The sequence below is a fragment of the Triticum urartu genome, chromosome 5 (assembly GCF_003073215.2).
Source record: "Triticum urartu cultivar G1812 chromosome 5, Tu2.1, whole genome shotgun sequence".
NCBI classification, from domain to species: Eukaryota; Viridiplantae; Streptophyta; class Magnoliopsida; order Poales; family Poaceae; genus Triticum; species Triticum urartu.
This window is the reverse complement of record NC_053026.1, coordinates 571,875,616-571,898,877: the sequence shown is the minus strand read 5'-3', so window position 1 is coordinate 571,898,877 and position 23,262 is coordinate 571,875,616. Positions and strand designations below refer to the sequence as shown.

Here is a 23,262-nt window from a genome sequence, read left to right as displayed (position 1 = left end):
AGGGCGTCACGTTCAGCGGCGCATGATGTAGATGTAGATGCAGATGCAGGTGCGGCAAACGAGGCGACGTGTTGCTGCTGTCCTAGCTCTAGCTGAAAAGGAGAGCTGCTCTGGTTGGGTCGCTGACAGGGCGCTGGGTGATGTGATGTGATGTGAGCCTCCGATCGATCTTGCGACGCACGACTGAAGACAGAGTCGTCGAGCGTCATGTCTGCGCTGGCGAGCCATCTGAGAGTAAGTTCAGGCGGGGCTGTCGTCTGAGGCAATGGGATGCGGAGTGCCGGAGACTATCGGGGGAACAGATGGTCACGTCGCGGTTGGGTTGGTTGCTAGTGCCGGACGAGGCGCGCGATGAGAGGTGATGATCTGCACGCGATGGAGGAAGCAGGGGAAGATGAAGACAGGCCAGAGAAAAACATGCACAAACAAACCCGCTTCCGCGTTCGCGGGCCATTATCGTATGCAGCTGTAGTGATCCAACGTCACTCTCACCGGATGTCGATGCTATGTAGAAATGCACGCGAAACCGGATTTTTGAAGCGGGAAAGCATGCTTCGACATCGGTGCGAAACTTAAACATTATATGTATTCATACAACATCATGGAATCCATGGTATGGCGCTTTTTACATACATACTCCAAGTATATGTCAGTTTTACACGGCTCTAGTTTTCCTCGAGGACGCCGTGTCGGTGAACCATGGCCTTACCATATATCCTCAGCAGTCATCAAGCATTTCATGCTCCAAGTATGTGTATGAAACCTGAAGCTGCTACGCATTTCATGCTCCGTCCAAGTGTCAAGTGTATGAAACCTGAAGCTGCTACTATGCCATTTCCCTCGAGACATGGTGCGGAGACGGAACGCCGCCGGGAACCTCTGGCCAGGGTGCTATGCTACTAGCTGCACGGCAGAGTACTTGGAACATTATCTCAACTGCATGTTGTTACAGGTAAAAGAAACAGGATATTTCCTTCCGGCTTTTACAGGGGGGCTAGTGTCGATCGAGCGTGTACCTTACCAAAAAGAACTATGCACAGCAGCTTAGTTATTGCCGTTTTTCCTGCTCCAAGATAGGTAAGCAGCATCACCATGTGGCCTGCAAATTCATCAGCTATGAGAAACAGATCTAGCCAATCCACAAACTACATCGTATATAGCGTATGTGAATATACATGCAATTCAACAATCAGCACTAGGAGGTTTTGTTTACTGCTGCGTAAATACAGTGTTAGGCTGTTATGAGGGGGGGAATCAAAGACTAGTAGTATCATCGCCTTCAGACAACATGCTCTAAGAGAGATATAGAAGAAGTAGAAGATGGTCACACGGGATAATTCAAAACATTCACCTTATCGATTACCTTGGGATTTTCACATGGATCAGAGCAAAGAGAATGGACAAGAAAATGCTCGAGGAACCAGTGATAAGGTATGCATATCCAAGAAAGTCATTCTTGCCACCTAGCCATGTTGATGTTGTAAGAACCAGGCTTTTCTTTCCACCAAAACTGTAGGTATTGTAATTGTTTGTTATGTGCATGGTAATGGTTTCATCAGCTTGTATATCCTCTTCAATGACACCGTACAGCTTTCGAAACTGGGGAAGAGCAGCTGCGCGCATCCACACAATAAGATCTTCCTGATTGCTTAGCTGGCAAAAGGACACCAATTGTTCAGTTAACATAAAAGAAAACCAGCATTAACTTGTCTTCTTAAGGAAAAATGTGAACTATTGCATGAGCAACCAACAACATTCTAGATATAGAAGTACTCACTGGTATATCAGGGTCAAGTTTTCCTCCTCCAATCAAGGATCCATTCTGAAAGTTGAAAGGATAGACATCCTGGCCATACTTATGTTCCCGATCACTTCTCCACGAAATGTTTTTCCTATCAACCATCAATCCCATGGACCCACGGGTAAAATCATAAGTATCATTGAACAAGCTCCAAGCAATCAATCCACAGGGAACAACTGGAAGGCCGTTGCTCCTTTCCATCGGACTGCATGAGCTATCAGTGTATTGGAGCCCATGGCGTAGTTGCTTATCGCTTCTACTTTTGATATACCTGTTCAGCATTTACAGATTCCTTTTGTTCAGCAAGACAGGACATAGTGTTTCTTCTTGTAAGACACCGACCAGTAAATTAATCAGTTGTATAATTACCTACGATGATTCTGGTAGAAGTTGTCGAGTTCATAATACACAAATATTGGAGCTTTCATATGGTATTGAACCTGTAAATATACACTCTCAAGTCTTAATATTTTCTGAAGAATTAACATATAAATAAACAGAAAAATTACGAAGATAGGACAAGAAAACTGTAATATGTGCCTGATGTAATCGCAAAGTCCCAAACTGAACTCAATCAGTTGTACAAAGAAATTATAGTCCAGCCTGTAGTCAGATGACAAGTAAATAGGAGAAATAAGGTCTGACTAGATCTGATAAGAAACTACCTTCACTTTCTGAATACATTTCTTCGAAATCGAGCTGTCTTTGATATAAGCCTGCTTATTACTTCTGTAAGCATTAGGTACACAATCAATATCATAACGGTGAACGATTTCTGCAACCTGCACGCCCAGAGCAGGAGTGCACATTTAGCATGACAACCAAACTAATGCCAATTCAGCATCCATCAGACAGAAAAGAAATCAATTATTACTCTGTTTGAAGCTTGAAGACAAATTAGCCCAACAGGTACGAAAATAATCCCAATTATCAAGAAAATGGCTATCACCTGCAACAACGGAAGTAATGCCATATAAGGTGGGAGTACTATGCAAATACTTAATGCCATATGTAAAAACCTATATTTAGTGTTAGTGCCAGCTTACGTATCCTGGTGTCATTGTCGGTTTCCAAGCTGGAAGATCCTGCTGGGTGAATTTATAGAATACTGCAAAACCGACATGATCAACCTTGATAGCATCAGGAGGGAAGAAACTTATAGTCTGTAAGTGTGTAAACGACATTCATTCTCTCACTGTGTAACAAACAATTTCAGTAAAGTTGAAACAATGAAGCTTGCTGATAGCGCATCGACATTTGCATCTCCCTCAATCTAGATAATGTTGTGGATGACTTATTTCATCACTCGATTAACCCTATGCGAAATGGCCTCTGGATACAACACACTAACATAGCATGCCCACACCTAAGATCACCAAAGTCAAGCTACCACGGTACAACACACTAACACGTAGAGGTAAATCCATATATAGCAGCTAAGAGGCATTTGTCGCACTAATTTCTCGAGATCGCACACAGCTAGCAACCCTAGCACACGGAGACACCTAGTCACGCAGATGGGGGCAGTACACAGCTCATCAGCGGTCGAATCGAAGCGAGCGGCGTGGTCGAAACCTGGCTCACCTCCCGATCTCGCCGGGCGCCCCCCGCGCGGGGCGGAGCCTGCGGACGCCGAGGTGCCCGCCTCGTCCATCACGGTTGCGAGCTCGCCGCGCGAGCCCCGTAAGCTCGCCGGAGTCCGTACTTCGCAGGGTATCGGAGCAGGTCGCGGCCGAGAGATCGGGGGAGAGGGGCCGGAGAAGAAGAACAGATGCTGCAGCCTGCAGGTGGGAGAGCCCACGGGTCAGGTCAGCACGGAGAGAGTGACGAGGGGGATGCGGGCCTCGGCTAGGCCCGGTGGATAGGTTCGGGCCAGCAAAGGTGGGGGCCCATGTCTGGCCCACGTAGTGTGGGCTTTGGGTTGAGCGGGCCGTGAGGTTGACGGCGTGAGACGGGGCTAACGACCGGTGGTACCGCCGTTAATTCGCTCTGCGCGTCGCGGTCAGGAGCTCATTTCCCCATTTCGCCCCAGAGAGGGAGAGAGGCGCCGGAGAGAGAGAGAGAGGAGATGCGGGAGGAGGTCAGGAGCTCGTCGGGGGCGGCGGCCGAGCCGCAGTTCGCCGTCGTCCGGTCGTCGTCGCCGCCGCCCACCCCGGTCGCCAGGTATGGTCGCCGTCGCTCCTCGGGCCCCCCCTCCCCTGGTGGTAGATTCGCCGAATCGAAGCGAAAGCTGGATTTATTTTGGGCGCGATTCTACGTAGACCTAGGGTAGGATCGTAGGTGGGATACGCGGGGCAGCAGACAGTGGGTATAAATGTTCGATTAAACCATTGGGGAGGAGGAGGGCTATGATCTACAGCCATCACGCTTTCACTCTCCTATGGATTGAACGCATCATTTTTAGGTCTAGGGAGACGATATTTGGTGGCTCAATTCATACCTACTGTGTGAAAAATATAGGGGGTTTTGCTGTGTATTTTCGTAGCACTTTTTTTCCCTTTCAACACTCAACCGAATTATGATGAGGAAATGACATCCAAGAAGTCCAGAAAGGAGTAGGGAAAAGGATAGCTGAGTTTGACTTATGTGCCGTTAGCAGTTTCTCTCGATTACAAACTACAGGGTGAAAACCTAGTAGCACTATCGTACAGCCATATAGGAAAAGCACCACCAGCCAAACATGGGCTAACAAAGAGAAGAGGCAGCGAGCAAACGCAACTAACTAGCCATATTGCACGTCTGAAATCATCAAAAAGGGGGTACCTCACCATCTTGAACAGGGGTTTCAGCAGAGTCCTGAGCAAGTGGCCATGTTAATCACAAACGAGTCACAGCGCCTTCTGCATTACCTGTTCTGTCCCTAGCTGTGAACCCTAGGATCTGTGCTGTCTAATGGTCGCTGTCTCTGTAAAATTGAAATAATGATGCACTGGGCCATTGGAACTGGATGATGCAAAACCTTATGATATACTTGGAGCTTGTGATGCCATATTGCTCGGTCCTTTTCGAGGGGCATTCGTTTCTCGGACCTTGGTCTGCAGCGCTGCTATTTCTGCTTGTTAGAATTCTTAAAGCTTTATAAGTGTTTTTGTTTTCCATATATTTGTTTGGAGGAAAAACTGATTTCAGTATCATCCTTTTGCAATTTAGGGTCCAGCCAGGCGGCTACAGTACTTTGTTGAGAGTCTTGTCATAAACTCGTAACGTTCAATTTCTTGCACTGAACCCTCTTTTGCTTTTTCAGTTCTGCTGGTGCCTCATCACCTGCTATGCAAATTAATATAGTAAGCATAGATTGGTTGGGTAGCAGACAAGCTTCCAGGGTTGATTCCTCATCACATGTTGCACCACATGCCTATGGGCCTGCTCATAGCTTTGATCCTGCTGGAACTGCTTTGGATTCTGCACCATCTTGTAGACCATGGGAGCGTGGAGACTTACTTCGTCGACTGGCAACATTCAAGCCTTCAACTTGGGATGCTAAGCCGAAGGTCATCTCTTCTTTCTTGTTTATTTATAGGAATTTAACATTTCTTGTTGAAAGTAACCGATGCATGCCGTGCTGTGTTAACTTTTCTTTTTATATTTTAGTTTGCAATAAAATATAATCATGGACTCATGGTAACCTAAATCCATAAGCACAGTCAGACTTTTCCTATGATATCACTTATGATGTTTATCTCTAGTTTAGTTAATACTGAATTTGATCCAGGCCACTGTTCCTTTGTTCTCTGTAATTGGCATTTTGGTGGTTTTTATTTGGTTCATATTAGAATAAGATTGTGGACTATTTATGAAAATTCTAATCCTGCCATCATAAGATATGCTGAAATTAACTTTTGCAGGCTGCCAGTTCATTGGCTTGTGCTCAAAGAGGCTGGGTAAATGTTGATATGGACAAAATTGAATGTGAATCATGTGGTATGCATCTTATATTCAGTGCACTGGCATCCTGGTCCCCAACTGAAGGTATGTGATTCTGCTGAAACTACATTTGTTTCTGGTCCACAGGTTTCTTCGTGCTACATTAACTCCTAGTTGTAAAAACCAATATATTCACCACCATGTTTTAACTGTGTTTACTCTGAAAGTATTATCCTTTTGATGTATATCTATCCGACATGAACTTATATTTAGCTCACATTCGTTAACCAAGAAATTATGCATTCAACTATGTAATGGCTAGCAATGCACTTATGCTTGCCACCTATCTGATTGTAATGACTAGTTGTAAAAACCAATATATTAACCACCATGTTTTAAATGTCTTTACTCTGAAAGTATTATCCTTTTGATGTATATGTACCTGACATGAACTTATATTTAGCTCACATTTGTTAACCAAGAAAGTATGCATTCAACTATGTAATGGCTAGCAATGCACTTATGCTTGCCACCTATGTGATTTGTGCATTTGCAGATGTCAGTATTTTCACCTTTCAGTCTAACTATATAGATTTGATTTGGTATTAATAATAATTTCAAATTTTACATGAGCCATGGTATGTTGTGCTCCTTGCTGATTAAAAAAAACATATCTATGGGTCATATTCTCACTTCACAGTTATTTATATTCAATAATTTGATTTACTGACTAACACCTGATGTTGTTTTGATAAAGTAAGTGACAACATTACATAGCATCAACGGTAACATAAATTTGCAGTGCCATGATTTTTCATAAGTCTCACTGATGTATTCATGTCTCCAGTGCCATAAATTTCTAGTACTGTTGTGTTAGGCTGGAAAAATAATTAGTTGTACGTCCTCCTTTGCAAACTGAGTTTTATTCAGCTGTGAAACCTTTCTTTTTGTGTTCTGTATTAGTTACAAATGCTGGAGAAGCCTTTGCGGAGCAGCTTGATGCATCACACAAGAATAGCTGTCCCTGGAGGGGCAATAGCTGTGCTGATAGCTTGGTTCAGCTCCACCTTACACAGTCAGCGCTAATTGGAGGTTTTAAAGATCGATGTGATGGACTTCTACAGTTTCTCTCCCTTCCTGTTATTGCTCCGTCTGCAATTGAGAACATGAGGTTGACAAGGGCCGCTCAGATTAACCGCCTATTAACACAATCGATTAGCTTCTTATCTGGGGAGCTGGGTTACAAAGCTGAGAATACACCAGGAGTTGACATCCATCAGGGTGGTTCTTGTGGCTACTCAAGAGTATGTATTTCTGTTTCTCGTATTGTGTGCAATTTGTGGCACCACTGTAGTATTATTGTTCGATGCCTTTCGTTCTTGTGTCTTTCTTAAATTTGAACATTTATCCTGGTTTACTTTCTAGGCGCAGAAGCTTATAAGCCTTTGTGGATGGGAGCCTAGGTGGCTTCCAAATGTCCAGGACTGTGAAGAAAACTCAACCCACTCAGCTAAAAATGCACTTTCAAATGAACCAGATGAAATGTTCTATTCCCCCCTTGTTGAACATCAGAAAAGTTCATTCTCTGCATCAGCCAAGAAAGATAAAGGAAAAGGCAAAAGGCCCCTCAAAGATTCGGGATGCAGCATGAGCTCACCTCTATTAGATTGTAGCCTGTGTGGAGCTACAGTTAGGATCTGGGACTTCAGATCTGTGTCACGTCCTAATCGTATTAGTCCAAATAACACTGATGCACCAGAAACAGGCAAAAAGCTAACACTGACACGTGGAATTAGCGCAGCCAGTGGGATCAACGGATGGGTTAATGATGGGGTGGTAAGAGATCAAGCTGAAGGACGTGATGAAGCAGCAACTTATGAGGGGAAATTAGTATCAAATGCTGGAGTAGACCTTAATCTATCGATGGCTGGAGGACTACCGCCACTTCATTCTTCAATGGCTGTTGCATCTGAGTGTTGTAATGGAGGGATGGGAAGAGATCTGATGATTGCGCAGCCCGCTGGAAGTGAAGTTGGTGATCGTGCAACATCATATGAGTCTCGGGGTCCAAGCTCGCGGAAGCGTAACCTTGAGGAAGGTGGGAGCACAGCTGACAAGCCACAAGACGGGGTTCGACATGCTGACAGCATAGAAGGAACTGTCATTGATCGTGATGGTGAAGAAGTTGACGATGACGTTCAAGATTCAGACACCAAGAATAAAAAACCGCGCGGATTCAACTTTTTTGATGCCAATCTTCCATCTTCTTCTGGAGCTGGTCCTAGTAGAAACTTGGGCTTTGACTTGGATGTGGATATTAGTATGTTCGGTCACTCTAGAGCTGTTGGTCTAGCTCCTGTTGAGCATCCGTCTGCTAGAGATTCTATGAGGGCCTCTTCTGTTATCGCAATGGATGTTCGCAGCGCTGACGAAGATTCGATGGAGAGTGTTGAGTATCATCCAGATGCTGGTATAGATATTAATATGCCTTCATCTAGTGGACACAGGAATATTGAAATGAATGATGCCTTTGATCTCAACGATAGCAACCAAGCACAGCAAAGTGCTTGTGCACAACCTGCTGCTGGAAGTGACGGAAGGGAGATAGGAGGAAGCAGTACTAATGAAGGGGAGGAAGTCCTTAATGCAGGCACAACTCCTGCTTTTGCAAGGGATCAGCTTAGCTTAGGAATTAGTGGTGGAAGTGTTGGCATGGGTGCTAGTGACGAGGCTGAAATTCATGGCATTGATGTATCTGTGCAAAGAACCGAGAGTGGTGTAGGTGATGCAGAACCTATTACTGACCTTACTGAGACAATGGGCCATACCGGTGAATCAGTTCCAGGGCCTGGATTGATGGATGAGTTTGTACCTGAAGAAGTTGATCGGGAAGAACCTCATGGAGACAGCCAAGATATTGTGTTCCGTTCAGCAGGCCGTGCTGACAGTGGATCAAAATATTTTGGTTCTAATAAAGCTGATTCTGGTGAGAGTGGAAAGAAGATAGGACATGCCATTGGTCATGAAAGCAGCATGCATCCTTCTCTCTCTTGCAATGCTGGGGTGTATGCCGGCTTCGATGCATCTAAAGAGGAAGTGACACAGGTTGGCAAAGCAGTGACTACTGATGATCAAGGCTTGCATTATGATCTGCAGAATGGATTAGGTAATTATCATCAACACTTTATCTTGCTACAGATAACCTAAAAGATATTTCTATACATTTTTGGGGGAGAGTTGCTTATCTTTTGTGGCTTCATGCTATGTTTTTCCTATTAAACTACGGTCATTCGACTGGTACTGGTACTTGCTAGCCATGCTTCCTTTGAAGTTGAAGTTATTCATAGTGATTTGTTTGTGACCAAGGAGCAGCCAGCTAGACTTCCAGGACAGGTGGTATCGATCTCAGATCGGTTTTAGCACCTGCTACTCCAACAAAATAAATGCCATCCTATACCAACTGCTTCCCACAGAAACACATGTTTTTATTATTTCTTACACCTCTGTTTTTAATGTACTTATTCTATTCTTTTCTGCTCAGTTATCTGTGTTCTGCTCATCTCAATACTCTATTATTTGTTTCTCAGGAGCAACAAATGGAGAAAACGACTATGAACCAGGTCTTCCAGATTTTGATCCTGTTAAGCATCACAACAGTTACTGTCCATGGGTCAATGGAATTGTTGCAGCAGCTTGCTGTTATGATACTAGTTCCAGTTCAGAACTTTCTGGCTGGCAGCTAACTGTCGATGCAATTGATACATTCCAGTCTCTTGGTCAATCTCAAAATCAAACTATGCGGTCTGAATCTGCGGCCTCGCTAAACATGGTAATTTTTGTCATGCTCATCTTCTCCATTTCTTCTTCTTTGCACTTCTTCGCAATTCACCATATAAAACATTGGAACCTGGTTGTCCATATTTCAAAACCTGGAGCAAGTGATCTGCATTAGCTGTGACATCTGGACGGCCCCAGCAGTGTGCCTTGCAGAGTTGAACTGCTCACATAGTATGTTCCCTTGTTCACCAAGCTATCCTCACAGAACTCTGGTCTTCCTGTGGCGCAGGATGATCAAGCAGCTTCCAACCGCAAGCTGGCGAGAAGGACTTCAGTGAACAAAAGCCATGGGAAATGTTGAGCGAAGCTTCTTCCTACCCAGCCAGCTTGTTTCGTCCACCTGCTTCTCAAACATGCATAGCATTCGGCCAAGTTCCAGATTGGCGCATCCGGGTGCTTGTTTACGTGCAGTGCTGCTGCCTGCTGTACCCTTTCAAAATTAGGTCTGGCATCGGAGGAAGAAACCAGTTAATAATCCATTTGAGCTAGTCTGTAGATTGTTGTCGCCTATGGTCTCTGGCAATTCGATATATGTTGTTCCAGTGATTTTATATCGGAAGAGTCGATTCAAATCGCCGCCCCTTGTTCCAAAAGGAACATTTGCAGAATTTTGCAAGTGAATTGATTGTTGTTCGCCCCCAGTTTAAACTTGTAAGACACTGTTTATATTCTTGGGGAAGGCCTGACACCTAGTTCAAGGAACATATATATTTAGTGTGAGTCACCCTTGACCTTGAGAATAAAGAATTTAGTTCGAATCCACAGAGGGCATACTTCACTTTCAGTGATGAAAAATATCTTTGAGCCTTTTTCACTTATATTAAGGACAAAAAAAGATATGTCTATCGCTTGTTGTCTCTTGTTTGCGCCTCTGCTGAGTAGTAGCGAGCTGTCTCTTTCTGGTTCAAAATCTGACCACCCAATGAGCAGCACCCAGCGCGCCAGGTCATCACCAACGATGAGATAGAGAAGTGGATGAGATTCCACTTCGCCGCACCCCCCATCATCGTCTCCCCCCTCCCATCTCCGAACCATCAGATCAAGAAGCTTTGGGAGAGAAGCTCCGGCCGCCAGCGACAATGCCGCTCTGCAGCTTCTACGCCTCCACGTCCCTCCCGGTGGCGAAACCCCACTCCTTGCCCTCCTCCGCCGCGGCGGTCACCACCGTGCAGGCAAAGAAATCGCCGCCGGCCGTGGCTGCGGCTGCGGCGGCGACCGTCCTGCCGACGACGGCCGAGAGCACAGCGTCGATGATGCCGGCGGAGGCGCTGTCGCTGCACCTGCCGGAGCTGCCGTCGGCGATGCGGGACAAGATCCTGAGCCTGGAGCTGATGGGGGTGGACTACGGGCGCGCGCTGTCGCTGAACCCGGCGCTCCGGGGCGCGGCGCCGGAGTCCATCCACGCGGTGGTGACCTTCCTCCAGTCGCGCGGGCTCCACTTCAAGGACCTGGGCCGCGTCTTCGGCATGTGCCCGTCCGTGCTCACCGCCAGCGTCCGCGCCGACCTCCGCCCCGTCTTCGCCTTCCTCACCGACGACCTCGGCGTGCCGGAGGCGGCCTACCGCCGCGTGGTCGTCAAGTGCCCGCGCGTGCTGGCCTGCAGCGTCCGCGACCAGCTCCGGCCGGCGCTCATCTACCTCCGCCGCCTCGGCTTCCGGGACAACCGCGCGCTGGCGTTCCAGGACCCCATCCTCCTCGTCTCCAGCGTGGAGCGCACCATGGCGCCCAAGCTGGAGTACCTGGCCGGGCTGGGCATGTCGCGGGACGACGCCGTGGCCATGGCGCTCCGGTGCCCGGCCCTCTTCACCTTCAACGTGGAGAGGAACTACAGGCCCAAGTTCGAGTACCTGGTGGGGGAGATGGGCGGCGGCGTGGAGGACGTCAAGGCCTTCCCGCAGTACTTCACCTTCAGCCTCGAGAAGCGGATAGCGCCGCGGCACCGTGCCGCCGCCGACGCCGGCGTCGACCTGCCGCTGCCGGACATGCTCAAGGCCACCGACGAGGAGTTCAGCGAGATGCTCGAGAGGAGAAGGAGCAGATGAAGCGTGCAGTATGGCCGCCGGCCGGCCGGCTGAGCGCGGCGTGCGCCATGCTCATGCACGCAGGCGGCCGGCGGGTGCTTTGTACACTTGCCACCGAGCTATGGCGACCACGGTCTGTACTGTACATAATGATCAATGGTCGATGCCACGGCTCCCGACTCACATCGTGAAGTGATGGTGCTTCTTTCTTTTGTAGAGGATGTATAATAAGTATACCAATGAAGTAGTCGAGAGCCAAAGTGAATTTCTCGGACGTGCCATGTGTATAGTGTTCATAACACATGTTGGGGCTGTAAATAAAGTCATGGAGGAAAGTTCAATCGGGATGAACTCTATTATAATATCAAGAAGTGTAAAGCAGAGTGAACGTGAAACTTTGCGACCATCCGATCTATTTTTGAATCGGATGGCTCAAGAGCACTTCTCTAGTGTAAGTTTGCAACTGAAACAAGAAATGTAATCCTTTCCACGGCAACGGTTGCTCTGTTGCAAGTCAACCGGTTCTAGTAGAGGAATCAATGGGTGGAAGCAGTGGAAGGCAGGAAGGGGGCCGAGCTCGGTGGCCTCCCCGTCTGTGACTGCACGCCTCGACGTCATCATCTTCTCGCAACCGCGTGCCTCAACGACCCCTATTCCGATGGCCGCACTCCTCCTCCGACGGCTACGGGTTGTGGGCTCCCGTACCCGATGGTAGGAGCTCGACGACCTCCCCGTACAACGGTCGCGTGCCACGGCGCCATCGTCGCCCGACAGTTGGGCTCGCCTCCCCTGTACATGGCACACTTGCCTCCCCGTTGATGGTCATCTCTCCTTCCCGCCCGGTAGCCGCCGCCCCCCCTCCCCTAGGTGTGAAAACAAACTAGCTCTAGGAGCCAACTTAGGTATGAAAAAAAACCAACTTTGGGAATTAATGAGGTAGGTTATGAAATTGCCAGGTAATGTGTGGGTAGCTGGTCCTGATCAAACATTGTTTTGCCAGAATCTGAACATAGTTTCTTCAGCAGAAAACTTATTTCTTCATGAACTCCTAACTTTGTTTCTTCGATATAAAACATTGTTTCTACACAAACTGAAAAGTTGTTGGCCTTCTTTGATATTGTATCTGAGTTCAACCAACAAGAAGAAGATGAAAAAACAACCACACTTTAAAGAGAATAGGATAAATTTGAGTTAGCATTCAATTGATCACGTGTTTGCTTGGTGTGTATAGCGGTTGAGTCGTTGATGGTCGAAGGGGCGTCCATGGCTATCATTCCATCATCAAGGAGGAGCAACAGCAGCTTGTAGTGGTCGCTCGTGAGTCTCGTGCCTACACATATTTTATGGATCTCTTGTGGTTGTCGTCGGAGGAGGAGGACGACTAGGGGCGTGGACTCTAATCGTCGACCACCACTAGTGTAGGTAGTGGCAATACTAGATAGCAATGCCACTAAATGGGCATTTAAAATCATTAATTATCTATAAAGCGGCCGATTTTTGCGGAGATTATAATTCTTATAAAGTTCTTTACCTGATACATCTAATTTAAGCTTAAATTGCCCATACAAAATGGACGATGGTGAAAAAAAATAAAGGGTTTGAAAGCCAAGATAATGACTAAGTTTGTGTCGCCGGCTCTAATATCCATATGAAGTGGTGGATGACGATCGTTGACACAACGAGTCTGATGATTCGGAGTTTGGACGTCACCGGCTCTATATCCAATTGAAGTGGTGAATGATGATCGATGATACGACGAATCTGCTAGAGTTGCTCTAAGCTTGCATTACAAGTAAGTAAATGTGGGATCCTAACTCAAGCGAAATTAGTACTTTCTTTGTTTCTAAATATAAATCTTTTTAAAGATTTCACTATTGACTATATACGGAGCAAATGAGTGAATTTACACTTTAAAATATGTCTACTCCCTCTATCTATCTATACAGGTCCTAATGCATTTTTTGAGGTTAACTTTGACCACACGTTAGAACAATAATATATGACATGTAAGTTACACAAAGCATATCGTCAAAATCGTACGTGAAAGGAGCTTCCAATGATTTAATTTTTCACATTATACAACTAATATACTCTTAATCTTATGAATAGTCAAAGTCAATTTTAAAAAACACATTAGGCCCTATATATATGGATGGAGGGAGTATATACATCCATATGTATTTGTAATGAAATAGTCAAAGTCAATTTTGAAAAACACATTAGGCTCTCTCTCTATATATATATGGATGGAGGGAGTATATACACCCATATGTATTAGTTTGTAATGGAATCTCTAAAACTACTTATATTTATGAACAACCAATACGCTCGATTAACGCTTTAAATTATAAAACAATCTTGCAAGCCGTGACGGTAAATATATTACCATAAACATTTGACCAAGACACATAAGCAATTAAATAGACGAGGATTCGACAATGATCCCGCTTGGTGGCCTTGTCTATGCAGCCAGGGGCAGGCCACTCGGTCACACTCTCCAGTAGGCACCACTCGGGCCCAGGTTTTTTGGGTCGGGCTTGGCTAGGCCCGGCCCAAGGTTTGGCCAGGTATACTCCGGTCCTTCTCAGCTCAGCTCGTCCTCTCTTTACTGCTGCTTCTTCTTCTTCCTCCTCTCTTCCCCTCGAAGCACCGGGCATGGAAGACAGCTTGAGCCATGGAGCCATATCTCCATCCATCCCCAAGAGAGCCTCCCCCTCAAGATGGAGCTCTGCGCCCGCTGGCTGTCTCAGTGGATTAGCCCCCAAGCCCAAGATCCATGGGAGGAAGGATGGAATCCGTCCTTGTAAGAGAAGAGAGAGGTCTTTGTGTTCTTCACACTCGGTGCGGCAGCACAGCCACGGATGCGAGGCGTGGGGGTGCGGGTGGGGTTGACAGAGGGCCACATTGGGCGTCTGACGGGCGGGTCCTCGGATAAACCCACCCATCCCCAAAGCCCCCAATTCCCCTCCCCGCCTCCCCGGATTTCCCCCGATTCCCACCGCCGGCTAGGGTTTCCGAGATGGGCAATCCGGCTCGCCCGCGCGGGTTCAAGGTCGGGCGCAAGGACCACGGCGGTGGGGGCGTTCGCCAGCCGCGGCGTGACCACGGCCCTGCGCGCGCCCACCTCCCGCCGGCCTCGGTGCCCACGACCGAGGCCCCTGTGCCTGTCCTCCTCCCGCCGCCCTCGCACGCGGTCCCTGAGCTCGCCCTCCTCCCGCCGCCCTCGCCCTCGCCCACCACCCCTGCGCCTGGCGTCCCCCCGCCCACCACCACCACCTCTGCGCCTGGCGTCCACCCATGAGCGCGCTCATCTCACGACGCCCACGGCCACGCCCCCTGCGCCCGGCCTCCTACCGCCGGCCTCGGTGCCCTCGACCGCGGCGGCCCCTGCGCCCGACCTCCTCCCGCGTACGTCAGCGCCGCCGGCCTCGTCGACCGCCCCTGCGCCCGGCGTCCCGCCGCCGGACTGGGTGCCCTGGTACATGGCCCCCGCGTCCTGGTACATGACGCATGAGCGCGCTCACCTCACGACGCCCACGGCCACGCCCCCTGCGCCCGCCCTCCTCCTGCCGCCCACGGCGCCCTCAACCGCGACCTCGGAGCCCTGCAACCACAACGGCATGGTGAGTTTCACATCCGCTCGCCTGAACATCTACTGTCGGTACCAACGATTTGATCTGTTCCGTGCGAACACTGATTCGATTTGTTCTGTGCAGCTGTTGGGTCCCCGTGTGCATGCTAGTGATCTCTCTCTGGCCACAGCACCCGCCACCAGCGTCACTACAGCAGTTTCCTTACCACCTACAGCTAACCCCGTGAGTAACTGACATGTGTTGCCCTGCTTTCACAAAACAATTTCGTTGCAATGAAATGCTCAACGCTATCAAATGTTCAACTACATTGAACCACCAAATCCATCACATCACTGACTAGGATTTTTCTTATTTCTTGGTGTAAGACTTAAAACTTGACTGAGAAATCTCAGCCAAGTTGGTTAGCTGATCTTGCACCAGTTTCGGAGTCTTGAGGTTTTGGCATTTCCATCCATGAGCATTGTTGGGCTCCTGCGTTTTGGGTTAAAAGGAGAATCAGCTACTTCAATCCCATCATCTTTGTTGTCCCCAAGGTCAAAATTTATGTGTCAGTTGCTTTAGTGCTTGGTTGTGGCAACACTCCTGTTGCCGGACAACAATGACCACTTCCATCGCTCATGATGTGTTTGAGCATCACCTTAAGATCCTCTTCGATTTGAATTTCTTTCTTTCGGAATCTGCCACGGCCTGGAATATCCAATTACACAAAGAGCAAGGACATGTTAATACTCCCTCGCAAAAAAAAAAGACATGTTAATACTGTAGAAGAAATAGTGGCTGCAGCCTGCAGCAATGGAAGTACCTTTTTTTTGGCCTTCTTCCACCACTCAGCATCCTGGTTCCGCAGATCTACCCACCTGCCCATCTGCTGTCTAAACCAATGACTTGATATGTTTTTTTATCTGTTTTGTGATTAGAACCAAATTGTGTTTGTACGTGCAGTTCGGTCCCCGGTTATCTGCTCATGGTCTCCTGCCGGCCACAGAGCTCACGACCACCGACCCTCCACCAGCACTCCGTCCGCTGCCTACGGCATCTTCTATCTATAACCCCGTGAGTGATACTATATCTTTGTATTGCATTCAAAGAAACTTCTGGCTGGGATAGCTTGTGTGACGCTTTTATATTTTCAGATGGTTATGGAAAGGAGAAATCTGGCACTGCTGGATTCATTGGCTTTGGAGCTGATTGATGGTGAAACGGAAGCTGACGAGCACTCGATGGATGAGGACGACGAGTGGGATCTTAAGGCAGCTTGGTGCAGTGGTGCTTAAGGTTTTTTGGCTCTTAACTCTGTATCTAGATACGTAATCTTGGTTGCTACATAGTACTCCCTCCATTCCAAAATAGATGACCCAACTTTGTAATAACTTTAGACTAAAGTTATTACAAAGTTGGGTCATCTATTTTGGAACGGAGGGAGTACATACATAGCCAAGTGCATAGTTGTTTGTGTCTTTGGTTACCAGTTTCTCTATCAGGGTTTCCTGATATTACGTGACCGTTCAAAGCTTACAGTTATTTTTCTTAGATTGCCCTTTTAAAAGAAGTCATAACAATGAACAATTAGCTTGTTGACTTCGCAGAAATAACTAGCCTGACTTTTGAGGTGCATGACATCATGAACGAGGTGTGGAAAGTACGGGATGTGTTTTTTTATGACTGCAGAAATGCATATCATGAATGTCAGGATCTAGCACATGTGAGCCAGTCAAATGACCATTTTCAAACACTTGGAGAGGATTATTGAAAATATCAGGATGAGCTTTCTCTGCTTCATCAAGCCAGTTGCTAGCTTGATCCATGTGCCTAGATAAAAAAATAATGGATCTGATCATGCTTCCATGCATGATCAGGAGCTCTAGCTAGCTTGTTTCGTGTGCTTAGATTGCACTGATTGTTGATGAGTGTTTTGCTGGCCGTACTAGCTTGGTAGCCCGTGGTACATGCCACTGCCTACTTTTAAGCCTCCTTTGGTTTACAGGAATTTTGTAAGAATTCTATAGGATAGGATTCCTATAGGAAATTTCCTTTTGAGCCCTTTGATTTGCAGGAATGGATTCCCATTCCTATGTAGGATTGGTTCCTATCCTTCACATTTCAAAGGTAAATATTTTTAGCTCAGACCTATTGGAAAAAATCCTACCCTATGAACCTGAAATGTCTTCTCCTATAGGACTTGAGATGCATGCCATCTCATTTCCTATGACTTCAACCAAAGAGGCTTTTAAAAGACTGTAGGATTGTGCAGAGGAGATGCCTGTGGCCGAAAGCCTGCGTGTTATGTACATGCAACAGTTTGCAATAGTATAACTGGCAGATACAAATCCAGTAGGTCATATTTTTGTGTCCAATGTTTGCATTCTTCAGTCTACTGTTCTTATGCATTTTTCAGTCTACTGTTCTTCTCGTGCATAATGATATTCTATCTAATGTTTGTAGGTTCAGGTGGCAAACTAAGATTTTAAATTCTCTGCAACTACTTTTAAAACTTGCAAACACTTGGGACAAAACAACAAGGAGCCAACCACTTGTATATGTGTTTTTTCTGAGCAACTAACTTCCTTTTCTGCCTTTTTTTTTGCAGAGGCCAGGTGCAAGGCCATAAACAATCCAAAGCAAGCGCATGATGAAGCAAGTTCAGCAAACAATCGGGTTTTTCAGGGAGGGCAAAGATCTAAGAAACTGAAAGTAAGTTGCATGCACGTGGTACAGGGAAGTTTGCAACTATATCGTGTATGAATAACAGAGAGTCGGGGGCCCTTTTCTACCTGATTTTGTGTTTTGTTACCTGATCGTCAACGCACAAGAGAGGTTCCAGAGTTCGTGTGCAACAAAGAATTTGCAGGTCATTTTGGCTTGATTAGCTTTTCGCCTGGGATGTTATCTTTCAGGACAGGAACTCCTCCCCCCTAAGGCCATCATGGCGTGTTTGCCTAATCGTAACACATGGAGATGTTATTTTGCGTGTTTTTTTGCTGTGAATCAGGTATATGTGTGGGGGGCCGTAGGGTGTTTGATGGGGTAAAGTGGGGTTCACGGAGGGGGTGAGGCGTTTTTTGTTGGGGACCAGGGTGTGAGTTTTTTGGGGACATGATAATTGTGGGGGAGGGTAAAACTTAAGCTTTTTTTGCTTGTGGGAAGACCAGCATGTGATTTCTTACCACACGAAATGGTCCGAGCATCAAACGTTTGCAGGTTCAGGTGGCAAACTGATAACACGCGGAGCTCAATCAAAAATAGTCTTGGTACTGTGCAGTTGATTTTGGGTTAAAGAACAAATAGCATTGCCTATGCTCTTCCAGAATTGACTCAATGGCTGTGACGGAGAGAGGAGATTCTCCCAGCACCGCGGGGAAGAGGCTGCCGCCAGTGAACGGCGGTGCTGGCCCATGCAATTATGCGAGTTCGTGCGCAGATTGACCTGCTGCTCCTTCAATGCTTGATTTTGTAGCATCTCCTCTCTCCTTCCCTCCCCACTTTGTTCCTCAGTTATTCAGTAGTACTAAAGAATCTGGTTCAGTCGTCGTATAATCCATGGATGTTTGATGCTGTGAAACCTTGTCACCCGTAGTGCTTTATCAATTTTTGTGAAGAAATCTGAGAATATGTACGCGATAAAGCGTGTGAACTTGTATGGCTCCTTTTCCTTCTTAAAACTGATGGTTACAGTGCCTTCTGCTGGAAAAAATTTCTCGCAAAAAAAAATACTGATGGTTACAGTGCGTTCTGTTGGATTTTTTTTTCACGTCTTCTCTTTGACAAAACAACATGATACGTGGAGCAAAATAAGAAGACAAGAAGAAGAAGCTAATCCTTCATCTTTCAGAGACATGATTCAGATAAAATAAATGGTTTCTTAAGGCCTTGGCTTACTGGAGTTCTTTAACAGTTTCAGTTTGACAAAGCAAACAATTATCTCCGCGTGTGAAGATAGTTGGTCACCAAATCTTTCTTGTATCCTGAGGCTAACGAGCAATGATGATGTGCCCCACAGCCCCAGGTAAACGAACGTGAAGTTTAATTTTTCCTTTTGTTGTTATTTGGCTCCGTGCAGCTTGCTGGAATTAATACTTCCATTATTGATTCGGCTCAAACTTTGTTGAGCAAATAGACAGTATAATCTTCTCACCTTTAACAGACGAAATAACCTGAAGCTTTGTTTCGGAAATTGTGTAACTGAAACTTGGAACAGCAACACATAAGCGCGTAGTGAGGGATTGGAAGAGCCGAACAGGGCAGAGGGCTTATCCAAGGGTCGTGCATCACAGTTTTTTTGAATTGTTTGGATTGCTTACCACATGTGTCATGTGGTTCGTGCATCGCAGTTTGCCTCGCCTCTGCGTAGGGCTACGATGGCACCTTTTTTTTGTTAGAATACAAACGCGGGAGCTGCTGCTGAGAGATTTCAGGAACATAATGCGATGCGATTTGAGGGGGTTTCTGCAAATTTTGTTTAAGCGGATCTGCTTGCCAACCCACCTGCCATCTAATGCCTCCGTAAGCGATCTGATGTTCCAAGAACAAAGTTTTTATCAACCAACTAAAATAAATAGAACAAACTTTTCAGATTTTCACCAAAAGTTAGTTTTCACTGGATGCTTATAATCAAGTCCACCAAATAAATTATCAGATATAGCTTTAACCAAAAAAAATGATATTAAAAACATGACATGGTACATTATCAAAAACTGCAACCAACTACTACAACAACAAAAGCTAAACACACCGAAAACAACAACTACGTCTACTGTGATGCTTAGTAAGGCTTAATTCTCACTTTAGAGTTTACCTTGTAAGTTAGAAAAACAACGTGTTTTTGGCTTTGGCTTTGGCTTATGGCTTATGACTGAATATTGTTGAATATGAGCCACAACCAAAACACATAAATAGATATTTTTTTGACTTACAAATCAAACTTGAAAAGTCAAAGTTAAACCTAACGAAACAACTCCTAAGTTATCTTTTTAACACCGCATGCTTGCTTGACGACTCCCGGGCGAAATCTTCTTCGGCCTCTTCCTCGTGGAGTGATCCAAGGAGAAGTTGTCGCTGCTGCACCGTCATTCTCCTCATGAAAAGATGCCGCTGATGTTTCATCCTTCTCCTTGTAAGGAGTCGTCACTGCTGCTGCTTGTGCATCGTCATTCTTCTCATGAAAAGATGCCGCTGATGTTTCATCCTTCTCCAAGTTCTCCTTGTAAGGAGTTGTCACTGCTGCATCATCGTTCCGCTCATGAAAAGATGTCGTCAATGTTTCATCCTTGTCCTGATAAGGAGTCGTCACTGCCGCGTCTTCCTCCTGCTCATCATCGGTGACCTCCGCTTCAAACGTGGCGTAGCCCAGGGCCTCGTACTGCCGCCTCATCTTGTCCTGCCCGGCGAGAAAGCCTACCTTGATCTTCTCCATCTCGGCGACGACCCAAGGATAGCGTTTGGCCGCACTCTGCCAAGCGGGCGCCGGCGCCGCTTGGTACAAAAGAATCTCATCCAGCTCGTCCTGGGGCACACGGAAAATCTTCTTCTTGGTCTTCTTGTTCCCCACATTCATACTGCCCCCCTCTCCTCCTACTCGTCTGAGGTTGATGTAATTTGTTAGCGCCTCTATTTTCATATCCACATCGGTGATCTTCATCGGGCTGTGGTTTGGCAAATGGCGTCCGTTGGAATCGACATGATTTGGTACAAGAAGAAGCTCAGGCACCTCTGTTTCCATGTTGACATCGGTGACCTTCATCGAGCTGTTCATCATGCTGTGCATCGGCAAATGGCGTCGTCCAGCGGAATCGACGTGATCCGGTAGAAGCTCAGGCGATCTCCACACCCATATTTATGTGTGTATATGCTCCGGCGGAAGACAACACCCACGCTCCGAGTCGGCCTGTGGATCTATCTGCACAGGAATCGGCCAGAGACTCAAATCGGTAGGTAGATCTGCACCGAATTCGGATTCCAGAATGAAATCGGGCTTGAGGACTAGCCGGCCGAACCTCGTCCTCTCTCTCAGACGTACCTACAGAGGAATCGAAGAGATAGAAGGCACGTACAGTACGTACCAGCGCAGTCGCCGCCGGCGCCGATCTGCATCTCCACCCTTCTCCTCGATCACCAAGGCTTGTCCCCAGAAGGGCGGCGTTTTTTTTTTGGAGAATATATGGGCGGCGTCTGTATACCACGAGACATACAGAAATCGGGCTGTGGGATCCCAAAGGCCTAGCGAACACAGTAGCTCAGACCCACGCAGCCCGCCTAGTAGCTACCAGGCCAGCCCTAAAAAAAAGTAGCTACCAGGCCGAAGTGCGTGGCTAGGGTTGCTCACAAAAAAAAAGTGCTTTGAATAAAGTGCGAGGCTCAATGGAATAAATATAATTTTGAAACTGAGGTATATGTATGCAAAATATGGAAGAAATGGCAGAGGAAAAATTACTGGGATTGAGTTTAAAGAATGTACTAGTTGAAGTGTACCAATACCCAGAATTATTGGGAGTTTTATAAGTTTAGAGAATGCGTTGGAGATTCTCTTTAGCATAAAGTCAGTGGAATTCCATGGCGTAACCGAGGGTGAGATGTAAACAACTCTAAATTACCAAAATTAGTACAAGCCTTTTGCTTTGCAAGAAATCTCTATCCGGAAAAAGAACCGCATCGGCCAAGAGGAGAAGAAAAGAAGAGGTTTAGAAAGCAAGGCTCGCAAGGACCACTGCATGAGCTACTGGCATCTACACCACATTTGATCGTCTAAAAACCAAACTTGTCAGTCTAGCGACCAAATGATCAGATATTACAGCTGCATCATGAATCATGACCACGGCGACCCTTCCTCCGCGTGTGCAATGAGAGATCCTCCTCACTGCTTCTTGATCGACTCCTCCACGCATGCGAGCTCAAATCCCTAATGTCACTAGAGTCTGAGGGGCCATCGCTGTCGCTATTCTTCCTGATTTCGCTGTGATGCTTCATCCTCTTCCTACTCCTCTTGTGCTGGAATTTTGTCTATTTTGGGCCTAGCCCAATAGCAGTTTCAGAAATTCCTAATAAATCTTAGAGGCCCACACAGCCCATTCATGCAAGGCAAGAGGTGGAACAAAAGTTTAGTCCCACATTGCTAGTTTAGAGGGAGTTGGACCTCTTTATAAGGAGGTTCTTTCCCCACATGTATGAGCATGAGAACAGGAGGGACATCCATGCGCGCTCCTCCTCGGCCGCCCGCCTCGCCGCGGGTTGCGGGAATGAGCCGAGCACAAAGTTCCGATCACTGCGATGCTACTACGTTCTTCATATATGAAGATGCTGTTTACCGTTTCTTTGTCAAATCGCATGGCTTGTTTTGTCACTGTTATATTAGTCATGCTTTATCTAATAATAAAATCATTTGGTAAATTGCTCATATTTCCAACAATCCAAAAACTTTATTATAGGCAATTTACCCCAAGTGGTTTTGCTACTTCCATGAGACCTCCTATGTTTGAGGGTATCCGCTATAAGATGTGGCGCGTGAGAGCAGTCTTATGGTTTCAAACCATGAGTTGCTATGAGGCCACTCTCGGCAAACCTGAAGGGGAGCTTGATGCTCAACAGGCACAAGCTTTTCAGAAAATGGATACTCTATTTAAGGCTGCTCTCTTGAGTGTTCTTGGTGAGAACATAGTTGATACTTATGCGTTAATTGATAATGGAAAAGATATGTGGGATGCACTCGAGGCCAAGTTTGGGGTCTCGGATGCTGGCACTGAGCTGTACATCATGGAGCAATTCTATGATTACAGGATGACTGAAGAGCGCTCCGTGGTTGAGCAAGCTCATGAGATACAGTCATTTGCTAGAGAACTTGAGCACTTCGGTTGTATGCTACCGGACAAGTTTGTTGCCGGAGGTATCATCACTAAGCTTCCTCCTTCATGGAGGAGCTTTGCTACCTTGCTGAAGCATAAGAGGCAGGAGTTTTCCGTCCCGGATCTCATTGGCACTCTTGATGTGGAAGAAAAGGCGAGAGCAAAGGACACATGTGCTCGAGGTTTTGAGGGAGAATCTAGTGCCAATGTGGTACAGAAGCAGAACTTCCAGCCCCACAAGTTCAAGAACAAGGGCAAGTTTGATGGTAAAGCAAAGTTTGATGGGAAAAACAAGGTTGTCCAGCACAAGAACT

General features: G+C 46.6%; 5 protein-coding genes across 11 annotated transcripts; 3 read left to right on the top strand and 2 right to left on the bottom strand.

Annotated features, from left to right (window-relative positions):
- Nucleotides 1-531: 531 nt before the first annotated feature.
- On the bottom strand, nucleotides 532-3,605 carry LOC125510845 (putative ALA-interacting subunit 2). 4 transcript variants are annotated; one of them, XR_007284769.1, is made up of 9 exons: nucleotides 3,386-3,605; nucleotides 2,848-2,909; nucleotides 2,676-2,750; nucleotides 2,467-2,583; nucleotides 2,171-2,241; nucleotides 1,778-2,072; nucleotides 1,352-1,653; nucleotides 1,017-1,099; nucleotides 532-903 (listed from the first exon to the last, which is right to left on the bottom strand). XR_007284769.1 is itself a non-coding variant. In XM_048676119.1 (9 exons), exons 1-8 carry the CDS (start codon nucleotides 3,453-3,455, stop codon nucleotides 1,045-1,047), a joined length of 1,035 nt encoding a protein of 344 aa, XP_048532076.1. In that variant the 5' UTR covers nucleotides 3,456-3,605; the 3' UTR covers nucleotides 532-903; nucleotides 1,017-1,044. The 4 variants fall into 4 exon arrangements, 2 of the variants coding, with proteins under 2 accessions (XP_048532076.1, XP_048532077.1); XR_007284770.1 differs by having other exon boundaries at nucleotides 1,022-1,099; XM_048676119.1 differs by having other exon boundaries at nucleotides 1,364-1,653.
- Nucleotides 3,606-3,802: 197 nt separating this feature from the next.
- On the top strand, nucleotides 3,803-10,264 carry LOC125510844. Its single transcript, XM_048676118.1, has 7 exons — nucleotides 3,803-3,964; nucleotides 5,046-5,292; nucleotides 5,647-5,770; nucleotides 6,629-6,969; nucleotides 7,091-8,831; nucleotides 9,253-9,494; nucleotides 9,732-10,264. Exons 1-7 carry the CDS (start codon nucleotides 3,870-3,872, stop codon nucleotides 9,801-9,803), a joined length of 2,862 nt encoding a protein of 953 aa, XP_048532075.1. The 5' UTR covers nucleotides 3,803-3,869; the 3' UTR covers nucleotides 9,804-10,264.
- A 204-nt stretch (nucleotides 10,265-10,468) lies between these two features.
- On the top strand, nucleotides 10,469-11,864 carry LOC125510847 (transcription termination factor MTEF1, chloroplastic-like). Its single transcript, XM_048676121.1, has one exon. It carries the CDS (start codon nucleotides 10,582-10,584, stop codon nucleotides 11,542-11,544), a length of 963 nt encoding a protein of 320 aa, XP_048532078.1. The 5' UTR covers nucleotides 10,469-10,581; the 3' UTR covers nucleotides 11,545-11,864.
- Nucleotides 11,865-13,894: 2,030 nt separating this feature from the next.
- On the top strand, nucleotides 13,895-18,077 carry LOC125510843 (extensin-like). The gene is made up of 5 exons (XM_048676117.1): nucleotides 13,895-15,146; nucleotides 15,240-15,338; nucleotides 16,059-16,169; nucleotides 16,250-16,391; nucleotides 17,704-18,077. Exons 1-4 carry the CDS (start codon nucleotides 14,385-14,387, stop codon nucleotides 16,388-16,390), a joined length of 1,113 nt encoding a protein of 370 aa, XP_048532074.1. The 5' UTR covers nucleotides 13,895-14,384; the 3' UTR covers nucleotide 16,391; nucleotides 17,704-18,077.
- Nucleotides 18,078-19,754: 1,677 nt separating this feature from the next.
- LOC125510842 lies at nucleotides 19,755-22,552 on the bottom strand. 4 transcript variants are annotated; one of them, XM_048676114.1, is made up of 2 exons: nucleotides 21,130-22,552; nucleotides 19,755-21,009 (listed from the first exon to the last, which is right to left on the bottom strand). In XM_048676114.1, exon 2 carries the CDS (start codon nucleotides 20,875-20,877, stop codon nucleotides 20,071-20,073), a length of 807 nt encoding a protein of 268 aa, XP_048532071.1. In that variant the 5' UTR covers nucleotides 20,878-21,009; nucleotides 21,130-22,552; the 3' UTR covers nucleotides 19,755-20,070. The 4 variants fall into 4 exon arrangements, with proteins under 4 accessions (XP_048532071.1, XP_048532073.1, XP_048532072.1 ...); XM_048676116.1 differs by having other exon boundaries at nucleotides 21,164-22,552; XM_048676115.1 differs by having other exon boundaries at nucleotides 19,755-21,050; nucleotides 21,173-22,552.
- Between the last annotated feature and the right edge of the window lie 710 nt (nucleotides 22,553-23,262).

Coding starts and splice junctions, on each gene's coding strand:
- LOC125510845 (XM_048676119.1), bottom strand. CDS start 3,455: ATGGACGAGGCGGGCACCTCGGCGTCCGCAGGCTCCGCCCCGCGCGGG. Junction 2,910..3,385: donor GCGCCCGGCGAGATCGGGAG/GTGAGCCAGGTT, acceptor TCGGTTTTGCAG/TATTCTATAAATTCACCCAG. Junction 1,100..1,363: donor ATCCATGTGAAAATCCCAAG/GTAATCGATAAG, acceptor ATGAATTTGCAG/GCCACATGGTGATGCTGCTT.
- LOC125510844 (XM_048676118.1), top strand. CDS start 3,870: ATGCGGGAGGAGGTCAGGAGCTCGTCGGGGGCGGCGGCCGAGCCGCAG. Junction 5,771..6,628: donor ATCCTGGTCCCCAACTGAAG/GTATGTGATTCT, acceptor GTTCTGTATTAG/TTACAAATGCTGGAGAAGCC. Junction 6,970..7,090: donor GTTCTTGTGGCTACTCAAGA/GTATGTATTTCT, acceptor TTTACTTTCTAG/GCGCAGAAGCTTATAAGCCT.
- LOC125510847 (XM_048676121.1), top strand. CDS start 10,582: ATGCCGCTCTGCAGCTTCTACGCCTCCACGTCCCTCCCGGTGGCGAAA.
- LOC125510842 (XM_048676114.1), bottom strand. CDS start 20,877: ATGCACAGCATGATGAACAGCTCGATGAAGGTCACCGATGTCAACATG.
- LOC125510843 (XM_048676117.1), top strand. CDS start 14,385: ATGCGAGGCGTGGGGGTGCGGGTGGGGTTGACAGAGGGCCACATTGGG. Junction 15,147..15,239: donor CCTGCAACCACAACGGCATG/GTGAGTTTCACA, acceptor TGTTCTGTGCAG/CTGTTGGGTCCCCGTGTGCA. Junction 15,339..16,058: donor TACCACCTACAGCTAACCCC/GTGAGTAACTGA, acceptor TTGTACGTGCAG/TTCGGTCCCCGGTTATCTGC.